General features: G+C 41.4%; 2 protein-coding genes across 2 annotated transcripts in view; one reads left to right on the top strand and one right to left on the bottom strand.

Annotated features, from left to right (window-relative positions):
* The first annotated feature begins 50 nt into the window (after positions 1-50).
* On the top strand, positions 51-11175 carry zgc:110410 (uncharacterized protein LOC553618 homolog). The gene is made up of 11 exons (XM_050046107.1): positions 51-346; positions 1286-1421; positions 3317-3485; positions 3882-3960; positions 4437-4490; positions 4783-4873; positions 5026-5063; positions 5721-5808; positions 7612-7701; positions 8337-8384; positions 8975-11175. The coding sequence occupies exons 2-11, from the start codon at positions 1317-1319 to the stop codon at positions 9119-9121; spliced, it is 909 nt and encodes a 302-aa protein (XP_049902064.1). The 5' UTR covers positions 51-346; positions 1286-1316; the 3' UTR covers positions 9122-11175.
* Positions 11176-11184: 9 nt separating this feature from the next.
* Positions 11185-15303, bottom strand: part of LOC126391383 (ankyrin repeat and IBR domain-containing protein 1-like) — a 39629-nt gene continuing 35510 nt past the window's right edge. The window contains exon 20 of the mRNA XM_050046106.1: positions 11185-14640. Within this exon, the coding sequence (XP_049902063.1) occupies positions 13714-14640 (927 nt within the window). The 3' untranslated portion in view covers positions 11185-13713. The remainder of the gene's footprint in view (positions 14641-15303) is intronic.

Consider the following 15303-nt stretch of genomic DNA (forward strand, 5'->3'; position numbering starts at 1 on the left):
TAATGACGTATCATTACAGGAAATAGAAATTTAAAACATACCTTTGTTAAAGTGTGTGAAAGAAGCAGTATTAACTTGTTCTAAAGACCCATGTGGATCAGTATTGCTGAAAGAAAAAGGTAAAGACACGATTCGCTCTGACAAAGTGCCAGCCTGGTTGGTTTAATGACATTTTAAGAACTTCATCTGAATATCCCATTGAGCCTAATGAGGGATACATCCTTTCCCCCTGGAGCTAAAGTCCTGTCTCTGTGGGAACCGACTGATAGCAGGTAGACTTTGCCCTGAAGGGGAACCAACAATACAGGAAGAGCAGCAGAGCAGATTCCTGGCTGTCACAGCAGAGGTAAGACACATTACAATGGATTAGAGTTGTAATTAATTGATTTATGTGAACAGACCGAAGTCAAACAGCAATTGATCACTTGTTGAAGACTTGGAAAACACAAGGGGTACTTGTGAAAGTGCTTCATTCATCACATCACGGAAGTGATGTTCAAGCCTGTGCTGTGTACACAAACAGAAACAAAGTCCATTTTGTGTCATTTAAATATGTGAAAATATGTTTAAATATATTTCCATTGTGTCCTGTTCATGGTGAGTTTTAGTTTGAGGAGTTAAGGAAGCTGAATGTGGTTTTAGGTATGAGATGATTATCAGGAGTTCAGAAGTTCATTTCTAATTACGGATATTACAGGAAGTGTATATTGTTACTGATTAAACCATAGAAAGGCAGATTTATACGCAGCGCTGATGTTTCTTTGATACTGTCGTGAGGACTCAGAGTTTCTTATCTACAGTCAGTGTAGTCCTGGCTCTACTGAAGTTTTATATCATACAGAATCTGTCATTGTGTAACTAATTAGAACTTTGCGTCTTTAATGACTAATGCAGAACCAAGGACCTCAAAGCGAATCTGTTACACTTATGTCTTCACTATGTATAAAATAGAATCCCTGAGTTTACTGTCTGTCTGTCCTTCTTGATGACAACTGAATTTCCTTGGAGAGCAATTAACCACAACTCTATTTGGCCATTAAATATACATACAGCTCTATTAAATGGAGGCTTAAGGCCATAATTATGGATGTTAGTCATGGATGGCTTTCGTGTTTGTGTGATGCATCGTTTCATAATTACCCATTTATTTGTTCCACTCTGACATTGCTGCATTTGCCAGTTTAACATCGCTGATGAAAGCGCTGACACTGTTCAAAAGGATGCTTCTGTGCTGTCAGCCATGACCTTAACTTACCTGTATGTTCTCTGTCACTTTTGGCCTCAGTTGATGAAAAGATCTGCTAACTTTTGGCGGAATGGAGCAGACTAATGGCAGCAGCAAAGACGGTTATGGACCTCGCCCCCCTCCATACAACACTCCAGAATATGGGCCAAATTCTTACACGGGGGTGACGTACAACGTTAGTAGCAATATTAAATCATTTTTTTAGCCTTACATGAGAAAGGGGAATTTGGTAGTGAGCTCTAACCTTTTTTTCCTATTAATTTTGTATTCAGTGTCTAACTATTAGTACAGCATGAGCCAGAATCACACACTGCCAGCCTTTAATCAGGAGCTAATCATAAAACCTTCCAACAATGTCCATGAGCACTCTTTGCACACTTGATTACACATGGATGATTGATTTTCTTTCACTGATGCACCATTTACATTATTTTTGTGTTTTTCAGGATTTTTGTTCAAAAGTAGAATCTTCTACAAATGTTGCTTCAAAAGGAACTTTGGTATTTTTCAATCTGGACCCTATTTTCCCGTGTTTTTGTGTCTAAGCAATTAATTGGAACAACAATTTTTGAAATTGGTCCAGAATTGACAGAGACAGCTCCAGCCGCAGCGGCGAAACAGGCTGCAGTGTAATCCCCACGGGCAATTTGTTCGTCATCAATTTATGTCCATTACAAGTGCTTGTTTATGCCACTGACAGGCTCAGATTGTTATTGTACTGTCTGACTGTCTGACAACATTACGGAAAGGACTCCACAGAGAAATGAAACATTTTATTTATCTTTAACTGATCCTGTCTGTTTGTTAGTGTGTGTGTGAGTAACCTCACTCAGGGAGAAGTGTGGTTCTGAAATCTTGCAGAATTTTCAAAATCAGCTAAATATTCAGCCATGACAGTGAAAAACTTTTAGATAACACTGAACTACGCTTTTTGTACTTCAACACAACAAATTCTTCCCAGCACTCAGCACCCAACTCTCACTAGCATTTCCATTGTTGTCACCTCTCATGAGATTGAAGTACAGTACAACAACAATCTCAGAAAATATCACAGTATACATTCATCCATTTATTCTTGCATTTTCTGTAACCTCTTATCCTGATGGGGGTCACGGGGGGGCTGGATCCTATCCTAGCTGACATTAGGTGAGAAGCAGGGTACACACTGGACAGGTTGCCAGTCTATCGCAGGGCTGACACATAGAGACAGACAACCATTCACACTCACAGGCAATTTTTAGAGTCACCAGTTAACCTAACCTGCATGTCTTTGGACTGTGGGAGGAAACCGGAGCACCTGGACAAAACCCACTCTGACACAGGGAGAACATGCAAGAAGGGCTCCCCCAACCCCAAGGTTCGAATCCCCAACCAGGAAACCTCTTGCTGTGAGGTGACAATGCTAACCACTGTACCACCGCGCTGCTCATGATATACATATATATTACACAAATTTTATTATTGCTGCAATTACTATCTGTGACAGTAACCCTTAAAGGACTGAAAACAGAATTTTTTTTTTTTTTTAGGATGAGCAAACACTTTATTATTATAATTAAAACTTTAAACCTTTTTTTAAAAATAGCAAAATGTGCAAAAAATGAACTCCTTGAGGAGGAGATGCATTGGGTTTTTTTTAGCACCTGAGACAAGTTGATGTACACAGTATAACTATCAATATTCATACCACAGTGTAAGGTTTGACGGCATACCACTGCAACCGTTGTCACAGAACAGACCAGCAAAAGGTGCGAAAAAATGTTTAATTTCTCTCAGAGTCCTTTCCATAATGTTATCAGACACTTATAATAACAATGTTAGCCTGTCAGTGGCAAAAACAAGCACTTTTATTGGGCGTAAATTGACGGTGCACAGTTGCCCATAGGATTACATTGCAGCCTGTCCGCTGCTGCAGCTGGAGCAGTCTCTGTCAATACCGAACCAATTTCAAACCTGTTGTCTCCATTAGTCACTTTGACACAAGAACGTAGTAAAATAGGGTCCAGGTTGAAAAAAATACCAAAGTGTCCCTTTAAACTACCTGTGCTGTTTTTGGTTTGGATCAATCAGGTGGGGAAGGGGAACATTGCAGTGGTCTCCCCTCCTGGCCCCTACAATAACATGGGCCATCCTGAGGAAGAGGCAGCAGCTGGAGGCACCCTGCAGTATGGTCAAGCTCCTCCTGACTACTCTCACGGCTTAGAGGATAGCAGCTTCAGTGATGCTGCCATAAGAAGAGGTGAGGGCTAGAAGAAGGAGGAATGGGCAGAAGGAGAAACAGAGAGCCAGAGAATGCGCTTTTGTTCGCATGGTCAGAGCTGAAGAAGGATAACAATACGTACTCCCTCATTTGCTTGGCAGTGTTTCCTTGAAATTGATTTGAAATTGAAAATTGTTCCCTGATCTCAGCTGCATCCTGCCTCAGCTTTTCACCTCCCATGCAACATGAATCTTTTTTTTTTTTTTCTTAAACGACAGAAAACAGAAGCATTTTTAAATGTTTTGCAGCATAAACAACCCCGCCTGCCTGTCTGCTTCGCTCTGGCAGATTTTGATTGTTGTTGTCGTCTATCTTTCTCCTATCTGTCTACCTTCTATCTGTCTTGTCTCGCGATGTCTGTTTTTTTCTGAACAGGTTTCATAAGGAAAGTCTACTTGACCTTGATGATTCAGCTGCTGGTGACTGTCGGGATCATCTGTGCTTTTCTTTACTGGTGAGACACTATTACACGAGGGAGTTTCTTCCAAAAAAAGGGGATGAATCTGTGTCAGGCACCTATCCATCATTCTCACATTTAGTGTTGTCTGTCAGCTTGTAAGAGCACCCAACATCACACAGGAGCACAAGTACCATAGTTGTTCCCACGAAAAACTTTGAGCATGCAACCCAGCACTGCTCAAATCATTATAAATATGTAAGGTGAGACAAGATGGTAGATAATAAAAGGGCATTTTTGCCACATAATACTTTTTGCTTGCAGTGGTTTGAAAGCTTTATGTTTTGTATAATAGATGTGGTAGAGCACTGCTACAGTAATTTCTTTTCATAAATTGTATTCAGCTCCCATGTGCACAATGCTCTGTCCTCTGTTAATATTTAATACAATCATTCTACTGCCTGTATCAAATAAATGGTTCTTCTATTAAACACCCCCCTCTCCCTCTGTCCTTTTTTCTTATGGAATAACAGGGAAGATCTCGGGAGTTGGACATGGGACAACCCCTGGTTCCCCTACACTATGATGTAAGCTATCAAAAACATACAGCTAGATTGCCTAGCACATTTTGTTGCTTTAACCAGTTTGACCACCTACAAATCTGTCCGCAAGTTACTTAAATGAAAATGTCGCTCATGGAAACCCACGGAAATAAATCACAAACTGTCACCCGGGTCTGAATCCCAATCCAAGAAACTGCCAGCTACACTTCATAAATAATGCACTCAGTGAATTCACATATTGGACACAGTGGATTTTTTCTGTTTATAGCCTTTTTATTTGCTATTTACGATATACTCTATATTCTCTGTGAAATAGGGCGCTGGTGATGGTGCTCATCGTGGCCTTGTCCTGCTGTGGCAACCTCCGCCGTCAAGTCCCCCTCAATTTCATTGCCCTGGGCCTGTTTGTGAGTAGAAGCAGTACCAGCCAGGCATCAAATTAAACCTCCGCCACACCTGCTCTATTTCACAGTTTTTTTGTCATGTATTTACTTTCCATTTGTCTCTCCCTCCCTCCCTCTCCCTCCCCACTTTCTCCCCCTCTCCCCCTCGGTCTCAGACTATTGCAGAGGGCCTGATGCTCGGATCCGTGACAGTGTGAGTGCTTGTTTCCAAGGATGAAATCCCACCTGATGCTGACTCATTTACACAATAATAACCCTATTTGATCCATATCTGATAGCCTGTTGGATGCCAGCAATGAAGCCATCAAACCTGATAAGATGTTATCATTGCTGGTTTAGTAAATTAAAAAGCACATGGAATCACATTTTCTGGAGGTTCCGGCAGAAGATAAATCAGAAGTATCGCAAATAGTTGAAAACCAATTTTTCTGTACCGGTTGCCTGTGTAAACACACGTTACCTTTTCCATCTGTGAGACATTTCGTCTTTTAGCAGCTTGTCACTCTGACAGTGAAGGCGTCAGTTGAAGCCTGACTATCAATAATACATTTAGATTATCATATTTATGGGAGATTGCTATAACTGAAGCTGTAACTGATATGAAATGAACATAGGCAATACATTATGCAATGCACGTCCAGAGGGGGTCCCTGCAATCACTCTGGTTCAGACACATAATACAGACTATGAGATGAAAAAACACCACATTTCTTATAAGAAAGTAATGTTTCGCTTTTAGGTTAGAACAGAACCCTACTGTTAATGTATCCTCTCTGCTTGCTAACTAGTTTGACATGATACTATGGGGTGCCTTTCCCACTGCATATCTGTTTGATATACCCATCTGCAGGTTCTATGCGGCAGAGGCAGTTCTGTGGGCTGTGGGGGCAACGGCGCTGGTGTCCTTCGCCTTGACTCTGTTTGCTATGCAGTCAAAGGTAAGATCTGTCACACACTCTGAGCTCCGTTTGCAGCGCAGCCAAAAGTGAAATTCCATAAACTGCGGCTTTGCTATGCAGTCAGTGGTAAATGTCCATATACTCAGCTGTCTTTCCTGTGCAGTCAAAGGAAACGTGTTAAGCTGAGCTGTTGGCCAGGTTCTCTCATGCAGTGTTTGTTATATGCACTCACTAGCAAAGGTTTTAAAAGTCTGATGGCTTTGCTGTCCAGGCAAAACTATGATTACTGCTGAGATCAGTGTGTTTGTCAATCAAGTTAATTCCTTATGTCCAGTAGTGGGACAGAGTTAAACCTCCAGGCTGTCCTCGTGCTGGCTGAGGCTCCTACCATAAATCTTGAGTCCAGAAATGGCCTGGAGCTTTTTTGTTATTTGCTCAACCCCCCTCCTCTTCCTTTTTTGTCTGTCTCCTTTCACCATGAACTGTCTGATAAAGCAAACACGCTCTGAGATTAATCTTTAAAAGGGCCCTTTCAGGGACACACCGGTTGACATGATGCTCCTCCAGCCAGGTATATTTTAATATTGAGAAGGTGATGCACATATACTTGTTTTTCTGATCTCTCACCATTAATCTAGTTTTTTTTTAAATACAGTAATAACTTAACTCTTCACAACTTCTTGTGTTAAATGGACTTTAACAGTGTTCTTTACAGTCTATGGTTCTTCCTCAATGATGTCACTCGGTTTATGTATAATAGCTAACTGTATGCTTATGTAAGTGACATTTAAAAGTTTCATTATAAGTTGCGATGCTTTGTAAGCAAGAGTTAATGTGCACAAGTGAGGAGACCTTTTGAGAATCACTTCATTGATGCTGTCATGCTGTTTCGATAAATGGCTCGTATTCAGAACAAAAGTAATCATACAGGCAGCGGGGCAAAAAATTAGACAAGTGAAATAGATGTAGGCCAAATTCAAATTGCATTTAGAGTCCCTCTTAATTGCCTTTAAACGCAGTTTGGCATTTCACACATTTTGCCACTTATTGCATCTGAAGGAGCTGCAGACATTTATTTCGACTGCTTAGATTGGATAAAACTAGCAAGCAGGTGTCTAATGATTATACTGCGAACAAATCTGTTCTTAAACGCTCTCTGCTCATTAGTAATCTGTACAAAGAAGGCACATGCATCAGGTCTAAATAGCCTGCATATAGAGGAGGAAAATGTGATATAAATACAAAAAAAAGCAGTAGCATCCTCGGCCCATAAAAGAGGTTGTTTTATGGGCTGAGTGAGCGGTCACTACCACAAACACTTTTGCTTTATTTTTTATGACTTCACGTTCATCTTGCAGATTCCAGCACCTCTTGCTCTGCAGTTACCGCTGTGCGCAGCGCCGTCTCTGTCACTGTGATATAAATGTCACACAGACTGCCTTGCATGCTTAGCCCATAGCTGCTCAGGTGATCAGCGTTAGTCATTCTCCTGTTGTAACTGCCATCTTTTTTCTGTCTATTTGAAAAGGGCATGCAGGCCAAAAGGCCACCTCCCCTCCCCTCCCCTCCTGTGTGCCTGCGTTGCAGCTTGTTGATTAATTATCCAGGGTCATTAGATCCAGAATCATTCAGAATTTTCTTGTGTGTCGAACTGCAATATGTCTTCATCATTTACTAATCTGCGGCACCCTCACAGCACAGCTGCAATGCAGACGACCTTGAGTGCCCTGGCTTTTATGGCAATGATGAGTGTAAATGAGAAATGTTCTGTCTACTGTTTTCTGTTTGAGAAGCCGGTCACACTCATTGTCCCTCTCCTCTCTCCCCCTTTTCTGGCACCAGTGGGACTTCACCGGAGCAAATGGGAGCCTGTGGGTGTTTGCCTGGACCCTCTTTTCGTTTGCATTGCTTTGTGCAATTCTCCGATCGCAGGTAGATCAAGAAGCGGCCGTGTTTACACCTGTGTTTGCAGTGAGAAGAGGTTTGAAATGAATTGAAGTCAGAGGCAGTCAGTACATACGGCCTCATAGCTTTTATCCCCAGGATGTACTGGCCCTGACCTGTGTGCTGAGCAGACTATAAAGAAGAGAGCATGCACTCTGAAACCTCTCAGGAGCTGCACTGATATCAGTCCAATGCATTTAAATGTATACCTCTGTTTACTGTGTCGGCTGTTAGTGTCTTAGCCATAAGCAGCGAATTTACAGAAATAAGCATTCCATTGATTTTAAACTGCTATTTTTACACAACGAGGAATGAAGTGGAACACAAAGTAAACACTGCTGTCTCAAAGTGTATTGTGTGCACCTATTATCAAACCTTTACCATCATATTTACCGTACGGAACAACTAGAACGGAAAAATAAGCCCACCGTTACAGATATCGAGTTAAATGATGAGGCTGAATTATTTTCTGCAGCAAGCACACTGTATCATCTCACTAAGACAGAAAATAACAAACATTTCACAGTTTTTTCACTGCATATTACCCAGCCATCACATATCAGTGTCAAGTCACTTATGTCGCAGAAGGCCTCTGCTGATCTTGTGTCTGCTTCTTTCAACAGTATCTTAACATCTTATACGCCTGCCTGGGAACCCTGCTGTTTTCTTTAGTAAGTACATGCACACGTAAATGACAGAACATGGTTTTCTGCAACACGGCTTGAATTGAAAACAGACTGAAACTGACCTTTTTAAAGTGAAAGAAACCATCATCAAACAAGGCTTAATGTCAAGTGAGTGCATGCGATGTAAGGTTTGATCCCACCCTGCCTCCAGTGTCTGTCACAGTAGTTAGCGTAAAGAGAGAGACTCTGATGTCCTTGTGCCCTTTAATTTCAATTATGCACCGCTTAACAGCAGTAGGCTTCATTTTCACAGCCACCTCTCTGCGTGCCTTTGGCATTAACAGCAAATGTTGTGACCCATCCCGTCAGCTGGTGGAACAAACTGCTACTGCACACGGAGCTGAACAGGCTGTCAGCGGCAAGTCACAACTTACTTTCAGCCCTACACGATTATTTACATGGCCTGTTTATCTGCGCCGTCCCCTCTTTCAAAGATAAGAAATGCTGCCCGTGTTTTCTTTCAAACCGATTCTTGTAACCGGCTCTCTGTCTCTTTCATCACACAAGCGCACTGCCTTCAGACGTCAGTGTTGGTAGTGCTGAAGCATCTCTGATCTCTCTCTGTCTCTCCGCAGTACTTGGTGTTTGATACCCAGCTTATCCTGGGTGGGAAACACAGGAAGTATGAAGTGTCTCCTGAGGAGTATGTGTTTGCTGCCCTCAACCTCTATTTGGACATTGTCCTCCTGTTCCTCTTCCTGCTGAGGCTCATCGGTCGCTGACACTGAACCACTGTGACAGGCCTCCTTAAAGGAACACTGAAGCTCTTCCCACACACAATATCAAATCATCAGGAGCATCATGCTGTCTAGGTTCACATTGAATGAAGATTCACAACCCTCTGTTAGTCCTCCAGGCATCTGCTGTCATTTTAAATATGCAGGGATACAGATTTGTTTTATTGTCACACGCCATGTTATTATGCACTGCAATATGCTGTGCAAAATGTTTGAGGTTTTTTTTTCATCATTTCTACATTTGAGATTCTTATGCGGCACTAGCATGCAACCTAGAACGTCAAACTCATGTGCTTAATATTTCTTTATACAATTACACTTGAGCTTACTTTCTGTATCAGGAGATTAAAACTTTAAAAGGAAACACCACCTATGTTAAAAATACCAACATGTTATTTCCATGGCCAAGGACAGTTTGATCAATATTTGTAAACATGAGCTACTCTCTCTCAAAGCCAGAAACCAGAGAGGTAAGTCCTAAATTTGTGATGTCATCAAGTATGAAATCTGGAGCTGCTCCATAGACAATGAATGAGCGACTGATTTTGTGGAGCCACAGAGTGTCTGTTTTCCTGTTTTTTTCTGTACACAAATGAGCTTTATTTTCTATCGTATTGTTCTCAGTTCTGAAACAGAAACTGTACCCATATAGACTGAACCATCATGATATTGTGCAAACTACAACGATCGTTGCCCAGGAGACAACTGTCACCTGGTTTCACTTGCAGAGATATGTGAAATGGGCAAACTTGTTTATTTAGATATACACTCATCGGCCACTTTATCAGGTACACCTTCTAGTGCCAGGTAGGACCCCCTTTGCCTTCAGAACTGCCTTAATTCTTGGTGGCATAGATTCAACAAGGTGCTGGAAACGTTCCTCAGAGATTTTGGTCCATATTGACATGACAGCATCACACAGTTGCTGCAGATTTGTTGACTGCACATCCATGATGCAAATCCTCTGTTACACTACATCCCAAAGGTGCTCTATTGGATTGACTGTGGAGGCCACTGGAGTACAGTGAACTCCTTGTCATGCCAGACTGAGATGATGTGAGCTTTGTGTCATGGTGCATTATCCTGCTGGAAGTAGCCATCAGAAGATGGTACATTGTGGTCATAAAGGGATGGACATGGTCAGCAACAATACTCAAGTAAATCATCTTTCTTCACCATTGTGATGCTCAGTTTGAACCTAAGCAGGTTGTCTTGACCATGTCTACGTGCCTTAATGTTGAGTTGAGTTGAGCTGCTACCCTGTGATTGGCTGATTAGCTATTTGCATTAACAAGCAGTTGAATAGGTGTAACCTAATAAAGTGGCTGGTGAGTGTAGTTAAACATGGTGGTCGAATCTATCCGATTCTTATTTTATGTACTATGTTGCTTTCCTAGCATCTTTGATGAACCAAATCTACTGGCACAGAAGCTATGCAATGTTCTGCTGAGAGCTGGGGCTGCAGCAAAACGTATTTTAGCCACTTAAGAAATCAGTATCAGTTTAAGTGCACGCCATGTATAGAATACTGTCATGGCTTTACCTTACACACTATCTGACAATCCTCTAAATATAGCATACACTCAAAGTGATACTGATTATTTTTTTTAAGGTGGGTCTTTATTTAGGGGGCTAAAAACTACCAATTGACGCAGCTCAGTGCCATGATTGTGATTCAGTCTATACCCTATGACATCACAAGTTTGAGTTTTAGCCCTAAACCTTGGGGAAATCTAGCATTTTTCATGTTTACTAATATTTTCGGACTGTCTTAGACCATAGGAATAACCTATCAATTTTGAAAATGGGGTAGTTCCCCTTTAAGGCGAACATAAAATCCCTGAACAGTTCAGATAGTAATTTACAGTATGTTGAGTCAGAGTAGTTCAGCCATCCTGTAATCTGTGCCGCAAATGTTTTAACAACTTATGGAATGTGTCCTGTAGTAAAGATGTTTTTGGAAACCAAACTAACTCCATTAAAGGACAGAATCTGTCAGCTTTCCACTCCCATAAAACCAGGTGGGTGCTGTGATTTTTTTGTTTTTTTGTTTGCAAAACATGTTTGTTTAGAATGTAGTCATCACCACATCCCAATTTAAAAAACAAACACAAATTAAAACTCAACACATATTTTATTGGCATCACACATCAAACATTTTTTCATATAAAGAGGGAATGTATCAAGTATAGACTATGAAAGTGCAAATAGCATTTCAAGGATTAGTTGCTTTACAATAGAAAATCTCAGTGAGTTACAAAATGTTATATGCCATTGTAAAATAAATCACCTGAACGTTAGAGGTGAAATACAAAGGAAGTACAAATTCCATTTAGACTTGTACCCATTTCATGCACAGCATACTGTTACACAAAAAGGGGCAACATACTGTATGTTATCTCCACTTCCATTAACCAAGTCCAACAGAGTTAGCTCCACTAACCATATGGCACTCACAGTTTCACAACTTCAAGACACTATCTTTAGATTTAATGTGGCTTTACACATCTGCTAGGGGAAAAAAAGTCATTTACTTCAGTCAAACATTAGTCTGTGTTTAAAAACATAATTAAGTCTACAAGGTAAAATTGATCAATGTGTCATATGGGTTATTCACAATCCATTTTTTCCTTTAATGGATTCAATTGATTTCAAATAAATACCTACTTTATATTGCAACTTTCCTCCATTTTAGTGTCTTCAGGTAAGATACATGATACACATACAGTAGGTCAACTCATTTTCAATACAGTGATTTTAGTTTCTAAATCACAGAAAAAAAAACTTCAAAATTTAGGGCAAGAAGCCCTTCTGCACAAAAAAAAAAAAAAAAAAAAAAAAAAAGAGAGAGAAATAAAACCTTTTTCAAAATATTTGGGAACAAGATTTGAAAGTATGACATTAACCATTACCCATTATACCAAATCATATAAAATCAGTGTTTTCCATTAACATAATACTACTAGAACCAACAAAAAAGCCTCATGCTACAGATATTTTGATGAGAAAAAAAAAATCAAGATCTCATGTTTGCACACTATAAACTTTATGTGAGAGATATATCTTTAAGGTAACAGGTGTTTGTTTCATTTACACTGTAAATACTGTGTAATTAGCACTCAGAAAAATATGTGAAAAAAAAATATGAAATAACGGTGATTGACATAAAGGCACTGTGTCTCTAACTGCGTAGAGAACTGTTTCAAAGACATGGACTCCCCATGTGTTTGAGATGCAATACACATTCATGAACTCTCCATGCATTACCCTGCTGCCCGAGACATCTGTAGAGCTCGAAGAAGGCTTTGCTTATATTACACTTAAATAGGACCCAGAGATTAATTACAGTGACTTGGGCATGATTAATTAATTCGCCAAAGTCTGAATGAGATTGCCTGATTATCTCTCTCACTGGCCTTTCCTGCGGTATCTAAACAAGACAACTCACTGTCTACTTAGTCTGTCACGCTCCACATTTAGCTGCAGCGCTCAAACATTAATATCGGCGAGCTACAATGGAATTCAGACTATAGTGAACTGAGTGACACTGAGCAGCCCCTCTGGGCCCTCAGCATTTCTCGTTTCTAGAGATTAGAAGACAGTTCTCTTTAAAAGCATGTTAGGATTGAAGCTCCAAGATGAATAATTATTGTCAAGTCAATTTTGAAATGTTTTCAAGCAGGCCACCAACGGTCCATTTAGATAATGAATCTAAACTATTGCGTGTGAGTGTTTCACATAATAAAATACACAACTATGATGGTCTTAAAGTACAGATTCACTGTACACAGCACACTACAGCTTTTAGATAGTAGTGAGATCTGGAAAATATCACACAGCCGCAATCTCAAATACAAATATGGCTCGAGACGTTCACATTTAAAGTTTAGCTGAGTTGTTGAGATTGTAATAAGCAGGCACAATTTGCTTTGAAGAATCCACTTAGTGACTGCAAACTGTGCTTTTGCTAGTCAGTGTTTGGCACCTATAAAGTAGGCAGGTTTGGACAGGAGCGGGAACCATCTCCCAGCCTGTACCCTACAGAGTGGAACAAAATATTGATCTGCTCATATGTACAGTTGGAAAAAACCTCCCTCAGACCTGATTCAGACACATACAGTAGGCTTTTACTCCAGTGGAAAAAAAAAGTTAATACCTGCACTAACACTAAAGTCTCTACATCTCTTATCTCCTCTAAAATTGATTTCAGTAAAAAGCAAGTTATTTGTATTCCTATCAGCACAGAATCATTTTTAGGAAATACATCCTTGAAAAAAAAAATTGTTATCAAATGTAATCTCTCCTTCAGTTAGTGCTTTCTTTTCAGGAGGGCTGGTTGTCGGGGGGGCTGACAATACAGTAAACGCAGGAAAACGATCTGACTGCAATGCTAGACTATCTAAGAGTCTAAATACCTCTTCCCCCACTGTCCAACCGAATACAAACTGACACATTCTTCATTCTGTTTACATTCCACCTTAATAGCTACTACGCGTAATCCTCAACTCTATTTCAATGCAATCTATAGTGGTTTTTGGCCTTTCCGAAAAAGCTCCTTCCCATCTCAGCCAGTCAGCTCATACCAAGTGCACTTGGTCCTCCCACTCAGAGGAGCTGGTGCTGGGCAGCTGGTCGGACACAGAGTCACACTGCGGAGTGTCGACGTGGCAGACCTTTGAGCCTCCCCGTTCGGCATGGTCTCCACTTGTATCAAGGGTGGCCGTGTAAGGTAGTGGTGTGGTGTCCATCCCTGCTAGATCTAACTGGGTCGGCCTCTGAGTGACAGCAGACTCCTTGTCCTCCATGTCGCCCAGTCTCTGAGAGCAGAAACCCACGTCTGCCATCATTTCCTGAGGTTTCCTGTTTTCAGGCAAGACAGCCCCGCCTTTCTCTTCATCCTGCAGGCACCCTCCTCCGCCTGCATGGAGTGCGCCGAAGTTTGAATCAGTGTCGGAGGAGGCTGAGGGGACCAGGGTGATACCTTGAGGATTCATGTCGTGGAACCATGCCATGATGTTTCCCAGCAGGTTAGCATTTGCTACTAATGCAGAGGATGAGGATGGGTCGTGGCTGCCGCATGTGGTCGAGTCTATCGTGTCACTGGAAGAGGAGAAGAGGCCCGTGGATGACTTGCTGCCACCCGGAGCCATTGGTATCGGCACAGAGGCCCCATAGGCCCGGCGGTGACTGTCACAGTGCTGTACAGAGGTGGAAACACTAGTAGCAGCAGAGTACTGGCTGCTGATGTTGATGTTGCCAAGTCTAGCCATGTTATCTCCCAGCTCCAGCAGTTCTGAGCTGCTCAGAGAAGCTCTGGGAAGGACCTCTACACCTGGAGCACTCTGTTCAAGCCTAGAAGGCAGGGAGGTCCCGATGGCGCCAAGTGAGGCTTCGTTGGCAAGGACGTCATGGTTGGATCCAATCTCTGCCATCCCAGAGTCCTGGAGTGACAGCTGAATGGCCAGTAGAATGTTAGGGTCATCGTCGTCCAAAGAACCGAGACCCTGCAAGAAAATCCAGGATACACAGTGTCAGTGATGCACACCAAACCAGTATCATCCAGTAACAGAGCACCACCTGTTTTACACCTGCAGTTTAACTCCAACCTGCACCACTTTTTGGCAAGGACAGTAAAAGCAGCAGCAGATTAGAGCTGCACATGGAAACATGCTGTGTGCCATCTACAGACAAGGAAAATAATAGCAGGTAATGGCAGTTTTTTCTTTTCTGTTTTTTTAATACCTGCTGTGTTGTTGTTTGCTGCACGTGTTTTTGAGTTTTACACTTTAATACTCCACTGTGGTAAAAGACACGGCTGTCAATATGGTGTATTTTTGTTACTGTTGAACAGAATAACAGTGATTTAGTTCGTCTCTGAAGTGGAAAAACTTGTACTGGTCTTCTCTTTGATGAATAATAGATCTAACTCGACGAGCCTCAGTTGTCCTCACTTGTGTATGTTTATTACAACAAATCTGATCAGAGAAGCTTCTGGCACAGCACATGTGCACGAACAGATACACCAAAAACTAAAAGTAATGTTACATCCCCTCAGCCTGATACAGTGTATCCCACATCATAAAGAATCATGGCTCATCAGGAGGTGTCAAAACAATGTTCATAACCCCCTGCCCAGACTTTTTACCACAGGACTCCATCTTATCTCA

Source organism: Epinephelus moara, chromosome 6 (genome assembly GCF_006386435.1).
Source record: "Epinephelus moara isolate mb chromosome 6, YSFRI_EMoa_1.0, whole genome shotgun sequence".
NCBI classification, from domain to species: Eukaryota; Metazoa; Chordata; class Actinopteri; order Perciformes; family Serranidae; genus Epinephelus; species Epinephelus moara.